At 44.2% G+C, this 21,374-nt stretch overlaps 2 protein-coding genes across 20 annotated transcripts in view; one reads left to right on the forward strand and one right to left on the reverse strand.

Annotated features, from left to right (window-relative positions):
• LOC124343114 (basement membrane-specific heparan sulfate proteoglycan core protein-like) overlaps positions 1–10,022 on the forward strand; it is a 59,774-nt gene extending 49,752 nt beyond the window's left edge. For 11 of the 19 annotated variants that reach the window (XM_046796216.1, XM_046796220.1, XM_046796226.1 and 8 more), the window contains 12 exons: positions 41–204; positions 271–367; positions 826–1,098; positions 1,917–2,066; positions 3,322–3,490; positions 3,564–3,661; positions 3,965–4,128; positions 4,200–5,146; positions 5,213–5,919; positions 6,049–6,249; positions 6,320–6,683; positions 6,869–7,846. In XM_046796216.1, coding sequence (XP_046652172.1) covers positions 41–204; positions 271–367; positions 826–1,098; positions 1,917–2,066; positions 3,322–3,490; positions 3,564–3,661; positions 3,965–4,128; positions 4,200–5,146; positions 5,213–5,919; positions 6,049–6,249; positions 6,320–6,683; positions 6,869–7,217 — 3,683 coding nt within the window. In that variant the 3' untranslated portion in view covers positions 7,218–7,846. The other 8 variants (XM_046796208.1, XM_046796206.1, XM_046796212.1 and 5 more) reach the window with 5 other exon arrangements.
• Positions 10,023–13,619: 3,597 nt separating this feature from the next.
• LOC124343233 (PDF receptor-like) lies at positions 13,620–21,147 on the reverse strand. Its single transcript, XM_046796487.1, has 10 exons — positions 20,290–21,147; positions 17,954–18,124; positions 17,678–17,800; positions 16,823–17,031; positions 16,242–16,345; positions 15,875–16,067; positions 15,465–15,685; positions 15,222–15,377; positions 14,952–15,135; positions 13,620–14,737 (listed from the first exon to the last, which is right to left on the reverse strand). Exons 2-10 carry the CDS (start codon positions 18,000–18,002, stop codon positions 14,420–14,422), a joined length of 1,557 nt encoding a protein of 518 aa, XP_046652443.1. The 5' UTR covers positions 18,003–18,124; positions 20,290–21,147; the 3' UTR covers positions 13,620–14,419.
• Between the last annotated feature and the right edge of the window lie 227 nt (positions 21,148–21,374).

Below are 21,374 nucleotides of genomic sequence, written 5' to 3' on the forward strand. Positions count from 1 at the left end.
TTTTATTATTACTCATCAAATTGGAATAATTTTGCTACAGCACCGCCACGCATCCGATTGGAACCTCAGCGACAAGTTGTTCGACCAGGCGATCAGGTGGATATCCGCTGCGAGGCTTCCGGTGACCAGCCTATTACCATCAACTGGTTCAAAATGGACGGAGTACTCCCACCAGCAGTTCTTGTCAACAATGGCCAACTACAGGTAAACTAAAATTAATCTCGTTGAAATTAATCTCGATTTTAATTCAACATCTTTTCTCTCATGAAGTTCCGTGGAATCGCCGTTTCTGATGCTGGACGCTACGTCTGCTCGGCTCGCAATTCCGTCGGTCAGGCTGAAGCCGTGGCTGAAGTCATCGTCAACGGTAAGTCTCCCCATTTCATTTATTATTTTGAATTAGATCAAATCAATCATTGAACATTTACCCGCCTATCGAGTAACTTTTCAAAACCAAATGGAGAAAAAACATATGAATCGATTGCGTTTCTTCTTTTTTTTCACCTTTTTTTTTCAATTTGCTACAAACTGGAAAAAATGGACAGCGTCTGCTCCGATTCTGCCACGTCCTAATTGGATGTGGGAGTTTCGTGAGCAGCCACCTCGCAGAGGTTAGGATTGCAATCCTTCGGGAGTTTCAAACCTTTTACTGGATCGTTTATTTATTTGTTCCGACTTTTTGGGTCGATTCGAGTCGTTGTGCATGTCTTGTTTTTATTTTTCGCTTTCGATGTTTCGATGTTTATATCAGTTGGATTGTTGATTATTATTCGCATGACACAAATATTCCTTGACCTATTCCGGAACAAACGATGGCAACCACAGAGGATCGAATCGTCAGCGGGACACAGGGAGGCAGTCGACAGACTGACGTCTACATCGGCAGCACAGTAGAGTTGAGCTGTAACTTGGCAGCCGGAACAACCGGCCGGATCCAATGGAGTCGCGATCGCGGCACTCTGCCACCCACCGCCTTCAAGACGGCTGACAACAAATTGGAGCTGACCAACGTGCAACCGAGCGACGCTGGACGCTACCAGTGCGAAGTGACTGGACGTCAAGGAACTTCGTCTGAATACATCCTTCTGAATGTCAAAAGTAAGCCGACCGTCAACAGGGCATGGGGGGCCCGGGGCCAATACCAGGAAGCCGTAGCCCGGCCTGCCGAGACCCGTAGAAGGCATCAGTCACGCCGCAATGAATAATACTGCCCAAAAAAAAAAGGAAAAAAAAAAAAGAAATTAACCCAAATGAACCATAATAATGATAATAACTTTCTAAATTCCTATTAATGATAAGTGCCTATTTGATTTATTAATCAAATTCCCCGCCCTATTTACCCAGCACCTTTATGCCTACAGGACTCCTTACCCACTGCCCTTTTACTTAAAAAAGATTTCCCCAAATTCCAATTTGTAGATGCCAGTGTTGTCTCTCTATTTTTTTGACGACTTGATTTAAGGATTTTACAGAGTCAACGCCGTCGTGGAACGTGTTGTGTCACCTTCACACCTTTTTATGAAACCCTTTTTGACACCTTCTGGCTCTCTAAAACAACGGATGAATTCAAGTTTTTAGTTGAGAGAGGTCACCAGACGTATCCCGTTTTATCCTCACCCATTTTATTCCTTTAATTGTTGTTTTTTTTTTTGGCTTGCGGACATTTGTACGATCGGCAAACAATTTGAAATTTGCAGCCATTTCTCTTGTCTTCTTTATTCTTTTCAAATGCTCTTTTTTTTAAAATTAACATTCACTCTTTCACACTGTTCAACACTTAACAAAACAACAGACTCGATCGGTGAACTTTCCTCTTTCACGCTCTCTACAAAAACTTCTCTCAATTGATTGCACGATTGCACATCAGATTCTAAAACAAAATCGTTTTGATTGTTCATTGATCCATGTGTGTGTAGCCGAAAATGCAAAGTGCCCCGGTAATCAGTTCCAATGCAAGAGCGGCCAGTGCCTGAAGATGTCGGCCCGATGCAATCGCAAAGTTGATTGCGATGACAAGTCTGACGAGCTCAACTGTTTTAACGGATACCTAACTCGCAAGATACGCGGTTCGTTACGAATATCAAATCCTCTCTCCGTCCATTCTCGCCGCTCAATTAAACACACCAAAAAAGCTTTGATTGCTGGGAAACATAAACCCAAGCAAAACCAATGGGAGCTCCACAGCAGCCAATGTCGCAGTGTTTCGTCCACGTCTTATTTCAAATTTTTTAATAATTTCTTTTCAAATCTCGCGGGGGATACCACTCAAAACAAATTCAATCCTACTATCGCCTCCTTCTCTTCTGCCAGTGTGCCCACACACTGGTCATTTATTCTACTACTGGCTACGTGTATTGTGACCGCGTCGTGTCCAGCAGCTCACACAAACTCAACAAAATTCTGTCCACTCTTCATTTTTAACTGCCTCGCAAAGCCGCAAAAGGGGGACATTTTACACGCTCAAATGGTTCAATACTTACACGCACCCAATCACACCTCACCGTGAACGAGGCCGGTGTGAGAATATTTATCACATTCCCCTGCAAGGAAACACATGGCATTTTTTTATTGAACCGATTTCCGCTTCTTATTCACGCGTGGGGGCAAACAACTGGGGCTGCGCTCTTTTGATCCATTGTGTTTCCAGGTGGCAAAAAAATCGATCGAAGATGTGTTAGATTGTAAATGCCTACAATCGGGAACGAACGGACCCTTACAGGTTATATTGCATCCTTCGACCAGACACGGCGCTATAGGCATTTCTATTTCTTGAAAAAATCAAAGCAGTTTTCTCAACTGTTGGAATGTTTGTCCTTGAAGGAAATAGCTTTGAAGCTTTGATTTTGCTTCGTCTTGTGTCCTCTCTATGTGTATCTCGTACAGAATGTTTGTCCTACGTCATCTATTACATGTCCCCATACTTTATTACTATTTTCGCTTCATCAGATCTCTTACCCATCATCATCCCCCCGACCATGTTGTCTTTTGTGTTTGTTTGTCTGTTTGTTTTGTCTTTGCTTCTGGACTCGGTCAGTGTATTTTTGTGTCTGATCGGGAGCATGAGCTTCACTGAATGATTCTAAACTTATTTAATTTAATATTTTGACTATTTGGGGGCTTGATTGTTGGTATTTCAGTCTCACCGTCACCGGTGAAATTGTGTCGCTTTTGGGGGTTTACATGTTGAGAGTCATTTTTGGTTCTCTGGTGTCTGATCGTTCCTTTTTCTTTTTTGTCGTTTTTTTTTCTTTCTCTCTTCAATCCTTCGTCGATTGTTTGTGCTGTCGGTTCTTTCGGTTGGGATCTTTCCTACGTGTTCAGGAGCGCCCACCTTGGCTGTCAGCCTCACGCCCAACAAGGAGACGGTTCGTCGTGGCGACAATTTAGAAGTCCGCTGTGAAGTCACTGGCGATCCTTCGGCCTTGGTCTCGTGGCGCCGTATTGGTGGCTCCCTCTCACGTAACACTCAAGTCCTCGGCAATCTCCTCAGGTAACCACATTAATTGCTTGCCCATATCCAGTTACCAATAACCGTTGTAAATGCCATGTTCTACTTCAAACAGGGTCACAGATGTTAAACCCGAGAACGGCGGAGTCTATCGTTGCCAGGTCCTCAGCACGGCAGGAACTTTTGAGGAGAATTACGTCCTCTCCATTCAAGGTATGCAGCTGTTTCTGTCGATAAATTGAAAATGCTCATCATCATATCTTTGATGTCATCACATGTGCGCACATTTCGTATTTGCTGTTCTCACTTAATTGATGTTGTAACTCTAACCTGTACGTGTCATTTTCTCCCCTATAACCTTTCTCTCTTTTAAATGGATGTTGAAAATACCTCGGTAAGTCAACCGACGGCTTTCACTTCACACTTGACTGCATTATCTCGTTGAAGAATTTAAATATCTGCAGTGATTCCTCGTTTTTAATGGAATATTCTTTTGTCGATTCTTTTGCTTGACAGCCGATAATGAAATGCCTCACAACGACGACATCGCAGTCGAGACGCGTACCGCTCCCGTTCAGTCTGTCGTCATGATGGAATGCAGAACGGATTTACGTCAGCCCGTCAAATACACCTGGTCACGACAAGGCGGCATTCTTCCCAAAACCGCCAGAGTCGAAGGCGTAAGAAAAAGTTTTTGATTGTTATTGAAATCATTCCGTTATTAATGTAACCAATTTCTGTCGTTTTCCAGTCAAAATTGTCGATCCCCGAAGTGAGAGCCGAAGACGCTGGAACTTATGTTTGCACGGCCCGTAACACGGAAGAAACGATGGATATCCCAACCGTTTTGGTGGTGACTGGTGTCGTGCCTTACTTCGCCCAGGCTCCGCTTTCCTACATGCAAATGCCCACGTTACCCAACGCCTACATGGAATTTGACATTGAAATCTCTTTCAAACCCGAGTCTCCCGACGGTCTGATCCTCTACAACGGACAACAGGCCGGCGGTAGTGGAGACTTTATTTCCTTCGGCATCAACAATGGATACCCTGAATTCCGTTTCGATATCGGCGCCGGCCCTGCCATCATCAAGTCAGACAAACCAATCGACATGGGCAAGTGGCACACTGTCAAGTTGACCCGCAATCGCAAAAACGGAACCATGACTGTCGACGAGGATGGCGGTACATTCCACGGATCGGTGACGGGCCGTTTCCTCGGCCTCGATCTCATCGAGCCCCTCTACATCGGTGGTGTACCGAATATTCGTTCCATCCACAAACTGGCCGGTTTCACACGCGGATTTGTCGGTTGCGTTGGCCGTTTGGTGGTTGGCTCTGCCGCTCACGAACTTGTCCGTGATGCCACCAACAGCCGTGGCATCACCACCTGTGAGACGTGCGCTTTAAATCCTTGCGAGAACGGCGGAGTCTGTCAAGAAGCCTACACCCAACAGGGATATTCTTGTATTTGTCCGTCGGGATTCTCTGGATTGAACTGCGACAAAATCGGTGAGACTTGCTATCCTGGTGCCTGCGGTATGGGTCGCTGTGTCAACATGGCCGGTGGATTCGACTGTCAGTGTCCTATGGGTAAATCGGGCATGAATTGCGAAAAGGACATTATCATCTACGAGCCCGCTTTTACGGAAGGATCCTTCATCGCTTATCCTACTCCGCCGAAGAACGCCCTCAGAAAGTAAGTTTTTTTTATTTTTTAAAGTAATTAATTCGTTCATTTCTAATTTTATTTAATTGTTTAAAGAATGAGAATGTCGATGAGGATCAAGCCGCGTCAAATCAAAGATTCCTTGTTGGCCTATTGCGCTCAAAGTGAGGACGGATCAGGTGATTTTTCATCGCTGGCCATCAAAGACAAGAGGGTCGAGTTCCGATTCGATTCCGGATCAGGACCAGCCATTTTGAGAAGCGATCGGGAAATCAGAGCAGGTGAATGGGTTCAAATCACGGCCGACCGCAGTTTCCGCGACGGCGTTTTGTTCGTCAACGACGGCTCTGAAGTTCGTGGAAAATCGCCCGGCTCGACTCGAGGACTCAACCTCAACTCGCGTCTCTTTGTTGGCGGATGGGATCGTCAACACGTCCGTCTAAGTCCAGGCGTGAACGTGACCAGCTCATTCGACGGATGTTTGTCGCAGTTTGAAGTTCAAGGAATGGAATTAGACTTGGTCAATTCCGTCATCGATTCGGCCAACGTGGAGGATTGCGGAGGAGCCAGCGCTTGCGAGCGGAAGCCCTGCTCCAATGGCGGCCTGTGCACGGAGACTGGGGCCAGTTTGACCGACTACACGTGCCAGTGCGAAGAAGGTTTCAGCGGCAAGAACTGCGAGATCGAAGCCGATTTGTGCCAGGTGATCCGACCGTGCCAAAATGGCGGCAGTTGCATCGGTACTTACAACGCCTACAAATGCAATTGTCCCATGGGCTTTGGAGGCAGCAATTGTGAACGCAGTAAGTCCCTTTTTTTAGCCGATCGATTATCTCGTTGATGTCATTTGCTCTCCATTTTTCTTACGCCTACGTATATACGCCTCCGCATGTTTATTTTCGGTGGTCTGACTTATTTACTTGCTTCCGCAGAAGTCGATGTTGCGGAAGAGGCCTTCTTCCAGGGCGACAGCTACGTGGAAATAGACAAAGCTGTATTCCCACACACATTGGCCAACACGGCTGAGACCATCACAGTCGAGTTTTCGACATTGGAGCCCAATGGCATTTTGCTGTGGCACGGACAGAAACCCGAATCGACTGGCCGCGGACAAGATTTTGTTTCACTAACAGGTAACTTCTATCATGGTATTTTCAATACCATGACGATGGATGCAATAATTTGTTCACGTTTTAAAAATAGTCGTGGACGGACGACTGGAGTTCAGTTACGAGTTGGGCTCCGGCCCTGTTCAGATTATTACGCCCGTTCGAGTTGATGACGGCAAACGGCACCGAGCCGTGGCCCGTCGCACGGCCCGCGACGGATCACTTGAATTGGATGGAGTGATCCTAGAGAATGGCCGCAGTCCGGAAGGACCTCATCAAGTCCTCAACACCAAGGGCAACATTTACGTCGGTGGATTACCGAACGCCGAAGCTATGACGACGGGTCGTTACATCCACGGCCTGAAAGGTTGCATCCATCATCTGGAAATCCAGGAATCGGGAGTCATTAACTTTCAACGGGCAGCCCTGTCGGCCATCAACGTCGTTCCTTGCTCAAGGTATCATGGCACCTTCTTTTACTGTTCTTCTTCCTTCACACCTAATTCTTTAAGGATCGCCGATAATCTCAAACCAAATTGGTTTTAAACGTGTCCACTCTCTTGTTCTTGTTCTCACCCCAAATCACGCTGCTCTGACTGGTTGGAACACCTTCACTTGATTGGTAACGTGGTGGTGAGTATAGACGCATGTCCATGATGTCGTCTTCTTTGGTTCTCAGTCGAGGCGGAGCTGGCCATACGAATTCAAGTGTTTTGGAAATGGGTGGGAATGAACACCACCAGAGCTATTACACGGCAATTGGCGATCCGGACGAATCCGGTCGCCGTTCTAAATCGTACAAGGGCGGCGGGAGTAGTAAGAACGGGAAAGTCCATCCCAACAGCAGTAATAGCGGGCAGCGGGACGTATTGAAGCCAAAATCTCGAACGGCCGCTTCCTCGTCCACTTGTCTGAGGCAACAGGATCCGCCGCTGTACAGGATAGGAGCCGCCCTGTTGCTTGCCGTCGTCAGTGCAAGACTCGTGAACTGAACCGTCATTTAATTATAGAGGCCCTTTGTGCGTAGAAAAGATTGCACAACCTGTTGTTGTATACGTGATGAACAACAAGAAGAAACATTGTCATAATTATTTTGGCCCTCTCTGCCTCGTCCGTCCACGCCCGTCTCTCTATTGATCTCAATTGGCCCTTCGCTTTGGTGCACAGGCAGGCTGCTGCTAGTTGCCTGCCAAAAACTCTACTCTAAAATGAAATTGAACCTTTTAACAAACCGTTCCAGCTCCACTACGTATTATAACTGAGGCTGGCAACTGTAATAGAGTTACAGAGGTCTTCTCTAATCGACTTTGCCGACTCGCTCGAGTGCCACTTCAAAAGGACGAGTGAGAGAGCTCTTGCCGCTCTAACGTTACCATGGCCACCACGCGTGCAGACGATGACGTCGCCCAAACTCGATTTACGACACGAAATTGCATTTGAAATCCTCTTTTCTTTGTCCCTAAAAAAATAGTCTTTAATATCTTTTATTTTTCTTACTATCTTCGTGTTTCACATACATATATAATATAATATCTTGGTTCGGTTGATTGACTGCTTAGCGACTCGATTTATTCTGTGTGTGTTTGTTTTTCTGTTTCTTTCATTTCTTTTTGTTTTTGATCGGGTGCAGTGAAGAGCTGAAGTTGCTGATGGAAGACGACGCCGATGACGACTACGAACCGCCCGCTAATTAGTCTACTAATTAGTCTTCCACACCAATGAAAAAGAAGAGCCTCTCGTAATGAAAAAGAAGAAAAACTAAAATTTTAACTACAAACAGTTTGTCCAAAACATCAGTAACTTTTGAGGGGCGTCTACTGCTGTCTACAACCGGCATGTAAAACTATCCCGCGTTTATTCGTCATCTCTAGCCAGCAAACAAAATCGAAGAATTTCGGGACGTCCATCGTTTATTGGCAAACACAAACTGTTGATACAAACATCAATAGAAAAAAGGAAATACAAGAGAGATCAACTTTAAAAGATGAGGAAGAAGAGGCCGTTGACAGCCTGTGATAAGAGGCGCAGCGAGAAGAAGATTGGAAAATGTTTTACACAACAAACAAAAACAAATAATAATAAAAAAAAAAGATGCAATTTCTCTTGTCCTTTTTGTAGCATTTCTACTCGGCTCTATTAGAAAAAAGTTCATGATGTAATATCTTACCACAAAATAACAAACGAGTTCTTTTTTTTTTCTTGGAATTTCTTCTATTTCGTCACTGCCATTTTGTTGAACTCTTTTTGAAATATTCTTTGACAATTTTTCCTTGTTTTTGTTTTTTCATTTTTATTCCGTGACAAAGAGATTCTGATTAGCTCACCGAAACTTTTTAAAAACAAAAATGTTTTCTTCCTTTGGTTGTTTTTTAGCTTCCCTCTTTTAACTATTATATATCCGCCTTCTCTCTCTCTCTCTCTCACCGGTTATATAATGCATGCAATGTAATATCAACTTGATGACGATTCGTTGTTTCTTTTATTATTCCTTTTTTTCAAAAAAAAATTATGGGTGGAAGCGCTACTACGCTAAAATAGCTTAAATATTGACTCTGCTGCTGTTGTTCATTTGTTAAACGGTATATGCAACTACTAACCATCCAGAGCTACACACACACATACACACACAAACACAAACACTTATATACACAGACACTGAATAATATGATGCACTAGAGAATTTGCTGTTTTGCTTCTTAGAGATAAAATAATCCACCAAAAAAGAATAAATCTTTGAATAAAAAGAAAGAGTTTGAAATGTTAAAAAATGACGACCGGCTCTCGAAGTTGCACCTGGTTTTGTTATTCGATCTAGAATTAAAATTTCATGATGAACGATTACGGTGATTGCTTCAAGCGAAAAGGGAAACCCACGAATGCGATGTAGCCAGTGCCTTTTTGTTTTGTTTTTCATTTGCGCCATTGCAAGTCAAACTTTTGATACGATTAAAGGGAAATGATTCAACCCGTAACAAAAGAAGAAGTCCTTTATTACAAAACAAAAGAAGCAATCAAGAAAAGAGAGGATTATATTTAGTTTTAAAAAAGACAATCTACATGTATACCCGAGTAATCATCGTAATCATTAAATTACTGATGCTGTTTCGTTACCAGTGCCAGTGCTCTTTTCTTATATGTGTTTCTTCGTGTTGTTCTATTTCAAACTGCGAGAAGTGAACGCTTCGGAGAATTGTGTAATATTTGATTCAAAATTAAAAAATTAAAGAGGAATATTTGTTGGTAGGGTTCCAGTGAGAACAAGCACGCGCGCAAGTATCTACATGCACAGACACACACACACAGATATACACACACAGACAGGCTTATCACCGGTAGCGCTGAATTTATGAATCACGCGGGAGCCCGGTATTTTCAGTTATTTTGTTGGTTTGAAACTACGCGCGTCCTTATTTTATTTTATAATTTGCATTTTATTATTATATCCACTAAATTTTTTTATTATTTTGTGTCTCTTTGTGCTCCTTGCTGTGGGTGTTGTGTAATCCAACGTCTCCTTTTTGTCTCTCTTGTTTTTAGCTCATCAGTTTCGGTATTCTGTCAATGTCTTTCTCATCCCGTTACAACTATTAATAACCAGGGCGTTGCTATTTCTTGCTACTGCCCATGTAGATGATTCTATATCTAATATAAATATAATATTAATAATATGTGGACTGGGTAGCTTAACTTGACTTGAGCTTAATATACAATATTATTATAATAACGTGACCCAATTTGTGCCAACTATATCCGTTAACAATGTTTTTATCAATACACAATACGCGTTCTTCCTTATACATCTGGAGTTTTTGTCGATGATTCCAGCAGACAAAGTTGAGAAAAATGAAGTGGAAAAATTTGCATATTTTTCGTTGAATTCAGAAAATTTTGCAATGTGTTGTTGCTGTCAGAAATTTTCATTTCGTCTATATTTGAAGTGAATTTCCATTTTCATTTTGTGATTGTGAACTAGCCATGTGCTGAATAATACTTGCAAATACTGCGAATTTGTGAGAATTGTCAGGTGAAAGGGGAAACTCAATCGACCATATTGTCACGATCGCTCACGTGATGGAGACCAGTGCTCATGCAAATGCAATTTGTAGCCTTATGTATTTGAGATCAGTCCAGTCGACGGCGTTATTAGATTTCGTAGACACTAAAAGATATGTGTCTTCCATCAAAGTCAATAATCTCACGTACAGTGCTTGACGTGCAACGAAACTCGATCCCAGGACCACACACTTCTCCCCTGGAGCATTTCAGGTTCTCCCATCTACAGCTTTTCCATGTATGTAGCTTTTCATAAATCAAATGCAACAGCTGTTGCTTTGTGAGAATTCTCAGTGCTAATTTACTGCTAACTGTTGATTTTGTTTTAGGAATTGGACATTCATCAAGGTTGGCTAAACATCAATTCGAGATTCTCCAAGACCTCCCCTCATCACTTTTGCATTATTCTGCTACACTGCAAGTTTGCCAAGTAAGTTCAGCAACCATATAGACATACAAGTAAACCTTAAGTTAGTTTGAGGGAGTTTCAACTGCATTCTTTTCAATGCGAGTAAAAAAGGCTTGGCCCAAGGGTCTACACACCGACAAGTTTTCTCTGCTGCCCCAGGTGCTTTCCTCCACATGTGGATTAAGCAGTTTAAACTGAGTTGGCAAGGCAATTCAAATGCTTTTCTCAGTGCTCTTTTCAAATTTTATGGATTTGCATGGTTCACAGGAACGTACGTACATACCATTTCTTTTTCATCTTTGACATTCTCATGTAAAAAGCCTTTTTCTTGACGAAACGACGTTATGGGAACCTCAGCTGGTTCAAACACAATAACAAACGTCAAAGTTGTGTCTTTTTTTTTCGTCGCCTGTTTTTCTTGAGGGGGGTCACAACATTCCTCACGAAAAATTTCCTCACGCCGAGATTTTTTTTCCCCCAACCCCCCGGGGTTATTATTTCTCGCAGCCAATAAGAGCATCCGCAATCAGCATCCGGCTTTAGCGACGCGCCATAGAAACGTGACAGCCCTCGACACAATAAAGTTTGTGAAACGAAGTGCTGCATGCGTTGCCGTTCCTAAACTAGAAATGTTTCTCGCTTCATTTGATTATTGTCGCCTGTTGATTTGTTGCACGTTTCTGTGTTTGACTCAACGCCAGTCTGTGTGTGTGTGTGTTGTTGTTAATTGCTGCCTTGAAGACGTGAGAATAACTCACTGGAGAGTGAGGACAAGAATTCTTATGTTTGTCGTCGTCCCCACGGTCGCCCCGGCACACGCACATGAATCTGTCCCGAATTAGTCTGCAGGCGCTGGTCCCGCGCCAGCATTAAGCAGAATTTATTTTGTTTTCTTCCTCCCTGTTTGTCGTGTCGTCATTTGGCGCGGTTGCGTAATCCAAAGCAGAAAGTTTCGACTAAAGTTACACGGGCACTAAGCAAACGATCCTCCTCGACCATTTTGTTAACGACGAACGACATTTGAATTGCCAGCAGGGAAACTTAAACCCATTAAAACTCATTTTACCAACTTATATTTCTTTTTTCCTTTTTACCTACCCGTGGCTGTAATAGCCAAGTTTTCACAGGAAAATGGAATACAAATAAATTCTCTTTTTGTTACGGAAATAGTTTGTCATAGCCCAATGGCACGCCCAATAACATCAGGTTGTTGGGGGCGACGCTCCAATTGGCATTGATAACGACGAGTTGAAGCGACGTAAGGCGCCGCTGCTACGGATGCTACAACTACTTTGTCAATGGACTAGGGATCATCCCTCCAACGTCCATTGACGATGTCAGTTTTGGTCTCTCTAAAGCCTTTTTGTTATTCATAAGAAAATAAAAAGTAGAAAGCCATGGAGATTTCAGTCAAGTGGAACAGATGGTGATAGCTCGAGTCCGATCTACCGGAACATTTCCGTATTTTTATTTATTTTTTACTTTCTTTTTCGCCTTCGCTTCCGGTGATTCTCCCACTCACGTTTTTTATCGAGAAAGAAAGTGAAATCTTTTCCGTCTTTATATCATGAATTTTGATCTTTTTTTAAAATCAGAAGAAAGGAGGAAAACTTTGGCCGTGCCCTTGGGCACGCCTGACATGTCGATACATATTTCAAGTGCCGAGCATCAGACTAAAACATCAGCACTCATCCTAAATGAAACAGGTTGGAGAGAATGCAACACAGGGGCGCATGCAGAGTGCCGACGGTTCTCGTTTTTTTTCTTTTGCTTTCGGGAGTTCTTTATAGACGGGTATATCCTGCTCCTCTGAGAGAGACTTTTCATCCATCTATTTTGCCCTTTCATGTCGTATATATAGGATATATAGGCGAGTCTTCAACAGCGCGTGCCCGTTTCACTTTCCTCCCTTCACTTCTTCCTCTATTTTATTTTACGGCAATCCAATTCTGAGAGACTTTTTTTTTCTCTCTCAATTTTATTATTGGTGCTGGTCGATTGCGTAAACTCACAGTGATAGCAGATAAGAGTACTCGGAAAAGTGCTGCCGTTCCTTTCTCCGGTATCGTGTCGACCTTATTATTTTGGCCTCAGTAATGCATGGCACAAAAAAATGAGTTCTAGCGAAATTTATTTCACCTATACGTATAGTTTAGTGCCAAGTTGTTCATCTGCTTACGAGGCTCTCCCGTGACCGATATATCTCTCTGTTATCCTATTCTTCTTGTGTCTATCCATCTCCCTCGTCTCTTTACTTTGGAAACCCTCGAGTCGTGCACGACTGAATTCGAGTGATGAATCAAAACTGATTAATAATCAACCCCCCTATCTTCTCTACTAGGCGACTGTCCCTCTTTCATACCATAAAGGCATCTCTTCCATCTTTCACCATTGTGCCAAGTTCGAATCGGGATAAGAGTTGGGGAGAAAGGGGCAATCATAATGGATCTCGTGCCGCGTCCGTCCATCATCCACTCCCGACTGACTGACGCAAATTGATTTCTCGTGAACTCGGTTTTTGGATTGTTTTAATAGCGGCCGAGAACGACCAATCACGAGCTTTTGTTCTTGTTCCCGACTTTTTCATTTTTTTACTATTTTTTGGCTCTTGGCTCTTTCCGGGTGCAAGTTCAACTCCTAACTGTGATCTATCTGTTTTCCACGCCATGTTGAACAATTCCGCACCATCATCATCCCGAAGGCCCCACATTTTTTTCTGGCTTCATCTGTTTTGTGAAATCCATTTGAACATACTTTTTAATGAAGGCAGAGAGAGGAATGAAAATAACTTTAAAGTCGCTGTTTGGTTATTCTCGGTTATTCTGAAACAACAGACTCATTTGTAGGGCGGACTTGAGGCCATACTTTATGGCCAAAAGCGCACTAGCGTTATTGGTAGAGCCATTGTGCAGCCGATGTGTTTATTCGATAGTAAAAAAAGACGAGCGCAAGTGTCAGATGGGGGGAACGTATAACGTCTATTTGTCCGATATATTATAATATAATAGAGATATTTTATATTGCGTCGTATACAGCAGCAGGGCAGCGATATATATAGTGTGGGATATAGTTTGGCGGCGTGTCAGTGAGAGATGTATACAGTACATAATAACACGGATGGAGTAGACGAGGGAAGAAAGATAAAGAGATGATGCCGTAAAAAAAGAGAGAGAAAAAGAGAAGTTTAATCATAATATGACAACTAGGACGACCATGTACGTATTAGAAACAGATATTATATAACACAAAACACATCTTCTTCTTTTAGTGCGATGAGTCGCCAGTCACGTTTACAATCATATCCTTTTTGACCTATGGCGTTGGAGACACTGGCGACCGTTGGACTGCTGCACGCATTATTCACGCACACGGGGGCGAACGGGGGAAAAAAATTTGAACGACGAGCAAATGGGAGGAGCCGATGACGAGGAGTCCCTGTATGTGACACATAATATAATGATCTCGGTTCGTCCTATTGAGAATTGGTTGTTTGACGTTGATGGACCAGGATTTTTCTTTTAAACAGGCGGAGTGAGGCTGAGCTCTTTTTGTTTGATCCTATATCCAGTGCGTGACAAAATGAAAGGAAGAAAAGGAATTTGACGGCGCGTCAAAAAAGATTCCTCGGCTGAACGGCGTGTCGAGACAAGTATACTGCACGCCGCGTGATGCTGTAGTGTTGTTTTTTTTTCCGCCGTTCGTGCTGATGGCGGGCGTGACGAACGAGACTCGTTAGACTAGCGTAGTGGTCATCATTTTGTTGATGGGCTCGAGACTGGTGTCCTGGTGCTGTTGGGCAGCAGCCGACAATGAGAAGGAAGCCCTTAGAAGGTGTCGTGGATGTTTCTCCGCCGTGGATCCCGGTTGCAACTGTTGCAGTTGCTGGTCGTCGAGCACCGTGCGAGCCTCACGCTCCGTCTCGACTTGAGTGGACGGGTTGGCGAATTGACTCATGAGGCGAGTGGAACCAGGACCGAAACCCAAAAAGGATGTGCCGAGTTGTCGGTCCGTCAGGTAGTTGCGCATTTTTTTGGCCAACGTCGAGCGAACCTTGTTTGATTTATTTTTACAAGTTTTAATTCAGGCACGTCAACGCATTAATAATATCCAGCGCCACGCGCATCACATTTTTTCAAGGAGAAATAAATGATGAAAGATTGCGTGCCGTTTGTTTTCCATAAAAGTGTCACATGTCAGATAGCGCAAACAGGAAAGAAGGAAAAAGAAAAAGAAAAAAAGGAAACAAAGAGGTTGGACGACTTACCTCGCCGTTGAGGAAACAGTAGAGCAGCGCGACAAAGAATCCCTGGAAGGAGGTGAGAAAGTGGGAAGAATAGGACCACAGGGCGAATTCGACGACTGATCGATCCAGTGGCGCTTTGATCATCACCAATGCGTTGGTGATGCCCAGCAACGGGAGGAGAACCATCGCTGCTTTTACCGATTTTCTAATTATAGAAGAAAGAGAGACAGAGGTGATAGTGATGGTCGAGCGAGAAAATAATCTGAACGGTTACGATTGAAGATAGCGCACCTTAATTGTTCCGCTTCGCTGCATTGGCTGTTGCGAAGTTTAGTCACCAGAACACGCAGGATGTTGAGCAGATAAAGTAAATTGATGAAAATGATGGTTAGGCGAGGTCCTTCCAGGATCCAGTAGGACGGCGTCAAATTGTAACCCAACCAGCACCTAAATGCAGTGCCAATTGAGTCTCGTCATAATTTCTGTCGTCATTTTTGTTTTGTCTCGCGCCGATGATTATTCTGGCCCACTTACGCGGAAGTTGTCTGATGAGTTGCGGTGAATGCGGCCCAAATGGCCGTCAAGATGATGGGAATACCCCAGCCGAGCGCCAGGTAGAGTTTGTGATAAGTATCCGGCCGGAAGACCATCACTGTGATGAGATTGTGGAGGAAAAGGCCCTCGATGAACATCCAGACGAACATTGTAGTGCGGGCGTATTCGAGGACGATGTAAAACCACTCACACAAAATCGGCTATTATTTATTTGGGGAGTCAGAGATGAATTGGAGATTTGCATATGGAAAAGGGGGGAAAAAATCGAAAAAGGATATTAATCATCAATCATGCTATGGCATGGCGTCATCATTAGAACTTGTAATCGCATTAATAATCAATAAGAAAGGAAAAGAACAAATTTTGGATGGCATCAGGAATTTATTTACGGTTTCGTGGATGCCTCTGGCTCCGGCGGCTGCTACCGTGCTGGAATCGATGAGCGTTTGATGGCTGCCGCCACCCACCATTTCAGAGACGAAAACGGCCTGGTCCAAGTAGAGCGTCATGCGGATGATGACCTGGATGCCGATAGCGGCAAACAGGTTTTTATGAATGCGGGTCCGGTGATTTTGTAAACTCCTTTTTTTTTCATGTTGTTGTTGTTTGTGTGTAGCAATATGTAGTTGTTTGTATTGTTCGGTCGGACGTTTTTTTGTGCATTCCAAGCACGTGACGGCGGATCACAAAGAAAGAAAAGAGAGAGAGTGGCGTATTAATGATGATTGAAAGGGAGGGAGAGATGGAATAAATCACCTGAAGTAGGTGAAAATGAAGAGGGAAATCATCAAGGAGATGAGCGAGACAGTCAAGCCGGTCAGTTCCAGTACTCGGGTCGCTTGAGCCACAATCAGTTTGTTCTATTTCGTTGAGTAAAAAAGAGAAGAGAGAGAGATCGAGATTTCCCGTTGTTAATTTATCCAAATAAATGTTCGCCGAATTTTCTTGAAGCTAGTGGTCCTCCCTAGATTCGATTCATTCCGGTTGGATTCAGATGAAAATTCTCATAGACTGAACGGACGTGAGTTTGTTTGGCGAGTAGAATAGACATCAGACAAAAAGGTGGAGGCTGTCTGTGCCCAACAGCCTGTTGATTAACGGTTTATCTCCCTCTACACACCCCGCTACACACATAATATCTGTCTGATGCAATCTAGCTCCTTTGATGTGTTGTCGGCTGTCAATTTCATGTGTTTAGCATTCACGACCTCGAGTCAGAGGACGTCAATTCTATTCTAGAAGCATCGGCGAATTTATTCCGATAATCCGCCTAGAAATTCTAGGCTCTTTGGCCACCCTTTGGTCATACAGTCTAGATATGTACGTAAGTGAATCACCTCAGCGTCTTGACCGCTGCCGCTGTCCAATCTCTTCATCAAGTCTCGTATTTCGGGCAGGAAACATTGACTGTAATTTGTCCAACCCTGCTGCTGCATGTCATCGGCGTCGTTCTGCAGGGCCACTGCCGCCGCTGCCGCGTCGCTGGCGTCCGAAGGCGGTGGGCCTTCCCATACTCCACTGTCTAGGCATCGCCTTTCGGCCCATTCTGCAGCAAATAAGAACAAGGATCAGACTAGGCATTTCTTTTTTTTTTGTGCGGTAGTATTATGTAAAAAATCAATGGCGTGATGCAAGAGTTGGCGTATATCTTGCGTGTGCTGCAACAACACGTATATGCGTTACGCTAAATAAAAGTACAGTGCCGAGTTCACTAATCAATTTTCTCTTTAGCTGATGCGATTGGAGTGCTGCTGCTGCTCTTGTTACTGGTAGGGGGGCTGCAGGCTCACAGCAGCAGCTATACCCCTCCAGGGAAATCTTTTTTCTTTCTTTTTCCCTACATATATGGATAGGAAAAAGAAGTTACGAAGAACATGCGGCTGTTTCTTTCTTCTTCATCCTAGTGGTCGGCTAACGTGATGTTGTTATGGACTATGGTCTATATTATTGAATTCTTTCTTCTGTATTCCGTTCCTTGTGGTCGCTGTACTATATGAACCATGAGCACTTGAATTAACCCTACCCTTGTATATTCAATGCGTATTGTCTGCAATAATTGAAGTCTGCAAGTCCGTCTCTACTCGCATTCTAGGTTATTAGACGGTTCCGTACACAACGCTAAAGGGTAGGAAAAAATTGGGTGGAACCGCCAAGTGACTGGAAAAGTAGAGAATTGAGTTTTTGATACGTACGAGTGGGATCGATGCCCTGGCGCGGTGGGCAGGGCAAGTGGACCGTTTCACCGGGTCTCGTCGGCGGCCAGCACAGGAGAGTATCCCACGTCACACGGCAAAAAACTTGAAATTGACTCGTCTCTGTTTAAAAAAAAAAAATTTCAATTGAAAAATGCCGACTTCATTATCATCTAAAACTAATGATGTGAATCTGACGTTTGGATCAGCCGCTAAAAGTATTCCGACCGGTCCATTTTTGTTATCGCCAGAACCAATCAATTAGGCGGCACTTACCTTCTAAGTCGCGTTGAGCTTCCTGGTAGAGTTGGCGACACTGTTCCATGATGATTCGAACCGGTGTGTGTGGGTGTGGGTGGACAAGACAATCAAACCAAAGCGAAACGTGAAAATCTGCGAATGTGCTAACGAGAATGACGACCGTGTCAAGTGTCAGCCGCCGTTGATCTGTGAATAAAAGAATAATAGGAACGAAATCAGAATGAAAAGGGGGGAGACAAAATCAGAAAAGGAGTCGAGACGGAGGGAGCACTGGAGGAGGTATGAGGTAAGATGCAAATGGGAATATAACGAGAGAGAAATTTGAAAAAAGAGATTCATTTAATTCATGACGTGATCGCGTCATGAAGGATGCGCCTTCATTCCCCATACCGGGACGGTCCCAGCCGCAGGTGTTGCGTGCAGACCCGGCGACGGTGATGAATCACAGACACAACGCAAAACACAAATCTCCTGTTTTTGTTTTTTTCTTTCCCTCCTTCGTCTTGGGGATGGATTTAAGCTGTTTTGGTGTGATATAACATACAGCCGGCAACTATACAACAACCGGCGATCGTGTCCTGTCTGCCTGCTGGCCAAGGGCGCAGATGGGAGAACTTGAGGAGACTGGATCGACTGTTCTCTTTCTCCAGAGACCACACGATGATTGAGATTCGTGTTGGACGGCCAGAGAGATTTCCATCACCGACAAGTTGGCCTTTTGTAGACTTTGTTTACTTTTGACCCTTATCCTCCAGCAGCATTCGCAACGTCGGCCTGGTGCCAACGCCCATGTTCCTCAATCCAGCACGCATCCAACGTCAGATGAAAGTGATACGTTCCGTCGCATCAGCTTGTTTTTTCTCCAGAGTTCAGAACAACCGAATTCGAACGGCTCCCTTGTTTGTTTTAACTCGATCTTTCTCTCTCTCTGTTGGTAGAGCCAACGGGCGAAATTGTTCCGCGGGCATATGTTATTATTAGTTTACCTTTTGCGCTTCGTCTACTGTCTGCGGGTTCGTCCAAGCGCTAACCTTGCCTCCCCTATTTCATTCGACGCGATTCTGTAACTCGACTTGTGTTCACCGACACAGACTCTTTTCTATACCCTTTATGTTTATTTAGACGCCCGACTGACTCTTCTCTTTTGTATAAACTCCTAGCGGCGCTTCGACATCAAACAAACTAAAGAGTAACGTCTTTATGTAGATTGGATACTTTTTTCGAATCCTCCAGGATGTGAGGGCTGCAGCAGTGCTGCTCTTTTGGACTCGTTTCACCTTTGCGAACGAGTCCTATTTTCCTTTCTGCTCTTTTCGCTTTCGATGTTTGCTGCTGCCGTGGGTCTGCTGGGTCAAAAGGAAAAGAACGGGCCTAAATAATCTTAGCGATTGTCTGCAATCACGTCCGCTGGCCACGCTTGGCTTAACATTTCTTCGTCTATAATCTCTCTGTCCTTTTTATTTTCTAGAGTTCGTGCACGTCGCCCGTATACAGAAATAGGAGAGAGAGTCGGACACAATGTCAAGTGTTTGTGCCCGTTTGCCAATCGGCCGAATGCGTGAAGGAAGATTGGAAGGGGATCGGATGACTGGGCTCAACTGCTAGCGAGAGTCAGATGCCTGGGCTTGGACGAGTTTGCGGCACTAAATTAAAGCCATAAAGTCTATACTATAAGGCCGCAGATAAAAAGGAGAACATGAAAATGGCAGAGTAGCGCGTGTAGTGTTTGTGTGTGGGCTTTTTTTGTTCCTCCCCTCTTGTTGCTGACGGGCTTGAAGTGCTGCTGCTGCTGATGCCCAGTGGCTCTACGCTGCTCTTCTCTCCATCCGATGGTGTATTACTGTACTTCGGTGCGGTAGCTCTAAAGCGTAGCCTATGTAATTATCTTTCAATAGACCTCACGGGGCGAAAATCCATCATCTCTCTAACTAGAAAATGTAGCAACAGCACTGAGCTTTTGTCCAGCGACCAGCAACCAAATCGAATACCCCCCCCCCCCCCATTTTTTTTTTTTTCAAGTAAACTCGACACTTCCGGCAAACTGTGGCTGTGTCAGTCTTCTTCTTCTTCTATTTATTAGTATTCCGAAAACGGATCAAGAGAAACGAACTGTAGAGGAATGCCAATACACCTGCGAGCCAGGCTTTCAATATCATTATTAAACGACTTCCTTGACTTGGACAGAATAAAACAAATGAGGTAGGGTCCCCTTATTTCTTAGAGCTAGACGGATGTCGCCTAGATAGCCTAAATCCCTTTTCATTCGAAACGGGGCGACAACATGCGGAAACAAACGCTCATCAGGTAGTTGGGAAATAAGTGAAGTTTCATTTCGCGGAAATCTCACTTACCGTCGTCGTTGGCGTCGTATAGAGTTTGAGCGTGTATTATTAAGATCCGCTAATGGGTGATTTCGCCATAGTTGATTCTTTCCACGCTGTTGTTGCACGGCACACCTGCACTTTTTTCTTGACTTTTGAAGCGAAAAAAAAAACAACAAACAAAACTGAACCCCGAATTTGTTATTTGTATAAAAAAAAATGGGGGAAAGCCGTTTTTAATGGACAATAACTTTTTGAATGAGGAATAACGCGATGTCAGTCTGTTGCAGTAGACGTATCAATCAACGGCACTGTGCCTTTGCACAACTATAGACGGTGATGCACAGGTAAAAATAAGAAACAGGTAAATTCGTTTTGATGATGACCATCAGCAGCAACCAAAAAATGTTGTTGTTGAGTGAGTGGCGGTTGTGCTGATGTCTGTGGAACTGTACGACCGCTGGTCCGGCGGGTTTGGCACTCTGGCGCATACTAACGACTCCCGACCGACTCTGAGCTTTTTGACTTGTGCCGTGGACTTGTTATATATTGCCCACTATTCCCGTTGGCCTGGCCGTCGCCAGCGTCGTTCGCCGTCGTTGTAGTCGCCGCTGATCAACTCGGCACACTATAGACGGCAGAGTTTCACTCATCTTTGTCCATTTTTATAGACACACCAACGGGATTGAAGAACAAAATGCAGCACGAAAAGCAAAGGGAGGAAAGAAATAAAAGAAGAGAGACGAGCGTGTTGGTGTTGCGCATGCTCCACTAAAAGTTGCCCACCCTCATTCCATCACCGCTGCCACCTTTTTTTTTTTCTTAGAGTCGTACAAACTCTCACAAACAACTCCAAAGCGAACCGACCGACCGACCGGCACTGCTGCTGAGGTCCGTGCGCGCGCTATCCTCCCCGTTCTGCTCCCGCCCACCTCACCTGCTCTTGTATAATTTTTGTTTTATTCTTCTTCTTCTTCTACGTCGTGATTCTCCCATTTCGCTTCCACTGAAATCATTTCCCGCCCATTAGAACCGTAATGATATATCTCGACAGTATCTTTTTACCCTCATCTTCTTCTACGTTTGACTTTCTTGTTTGGACTTTTGATGTTTTT

Source organism: Daphnia pulicaria, chromosome 6, assembly GCF_021234035.1.
Source record: "Daphnia pulicaria isolate SC F1-1A chromosome 6, SC_F0-13Bv2, whole genome shotgun sequence".
Taxonomy (NCBI): domain Eukaryota; kingdom Metazoa; phylum Arthropoda; class Branchiopoda; order Diplostraca; family Daphniidae; genus Daphnia; species Daphnia pulicaria.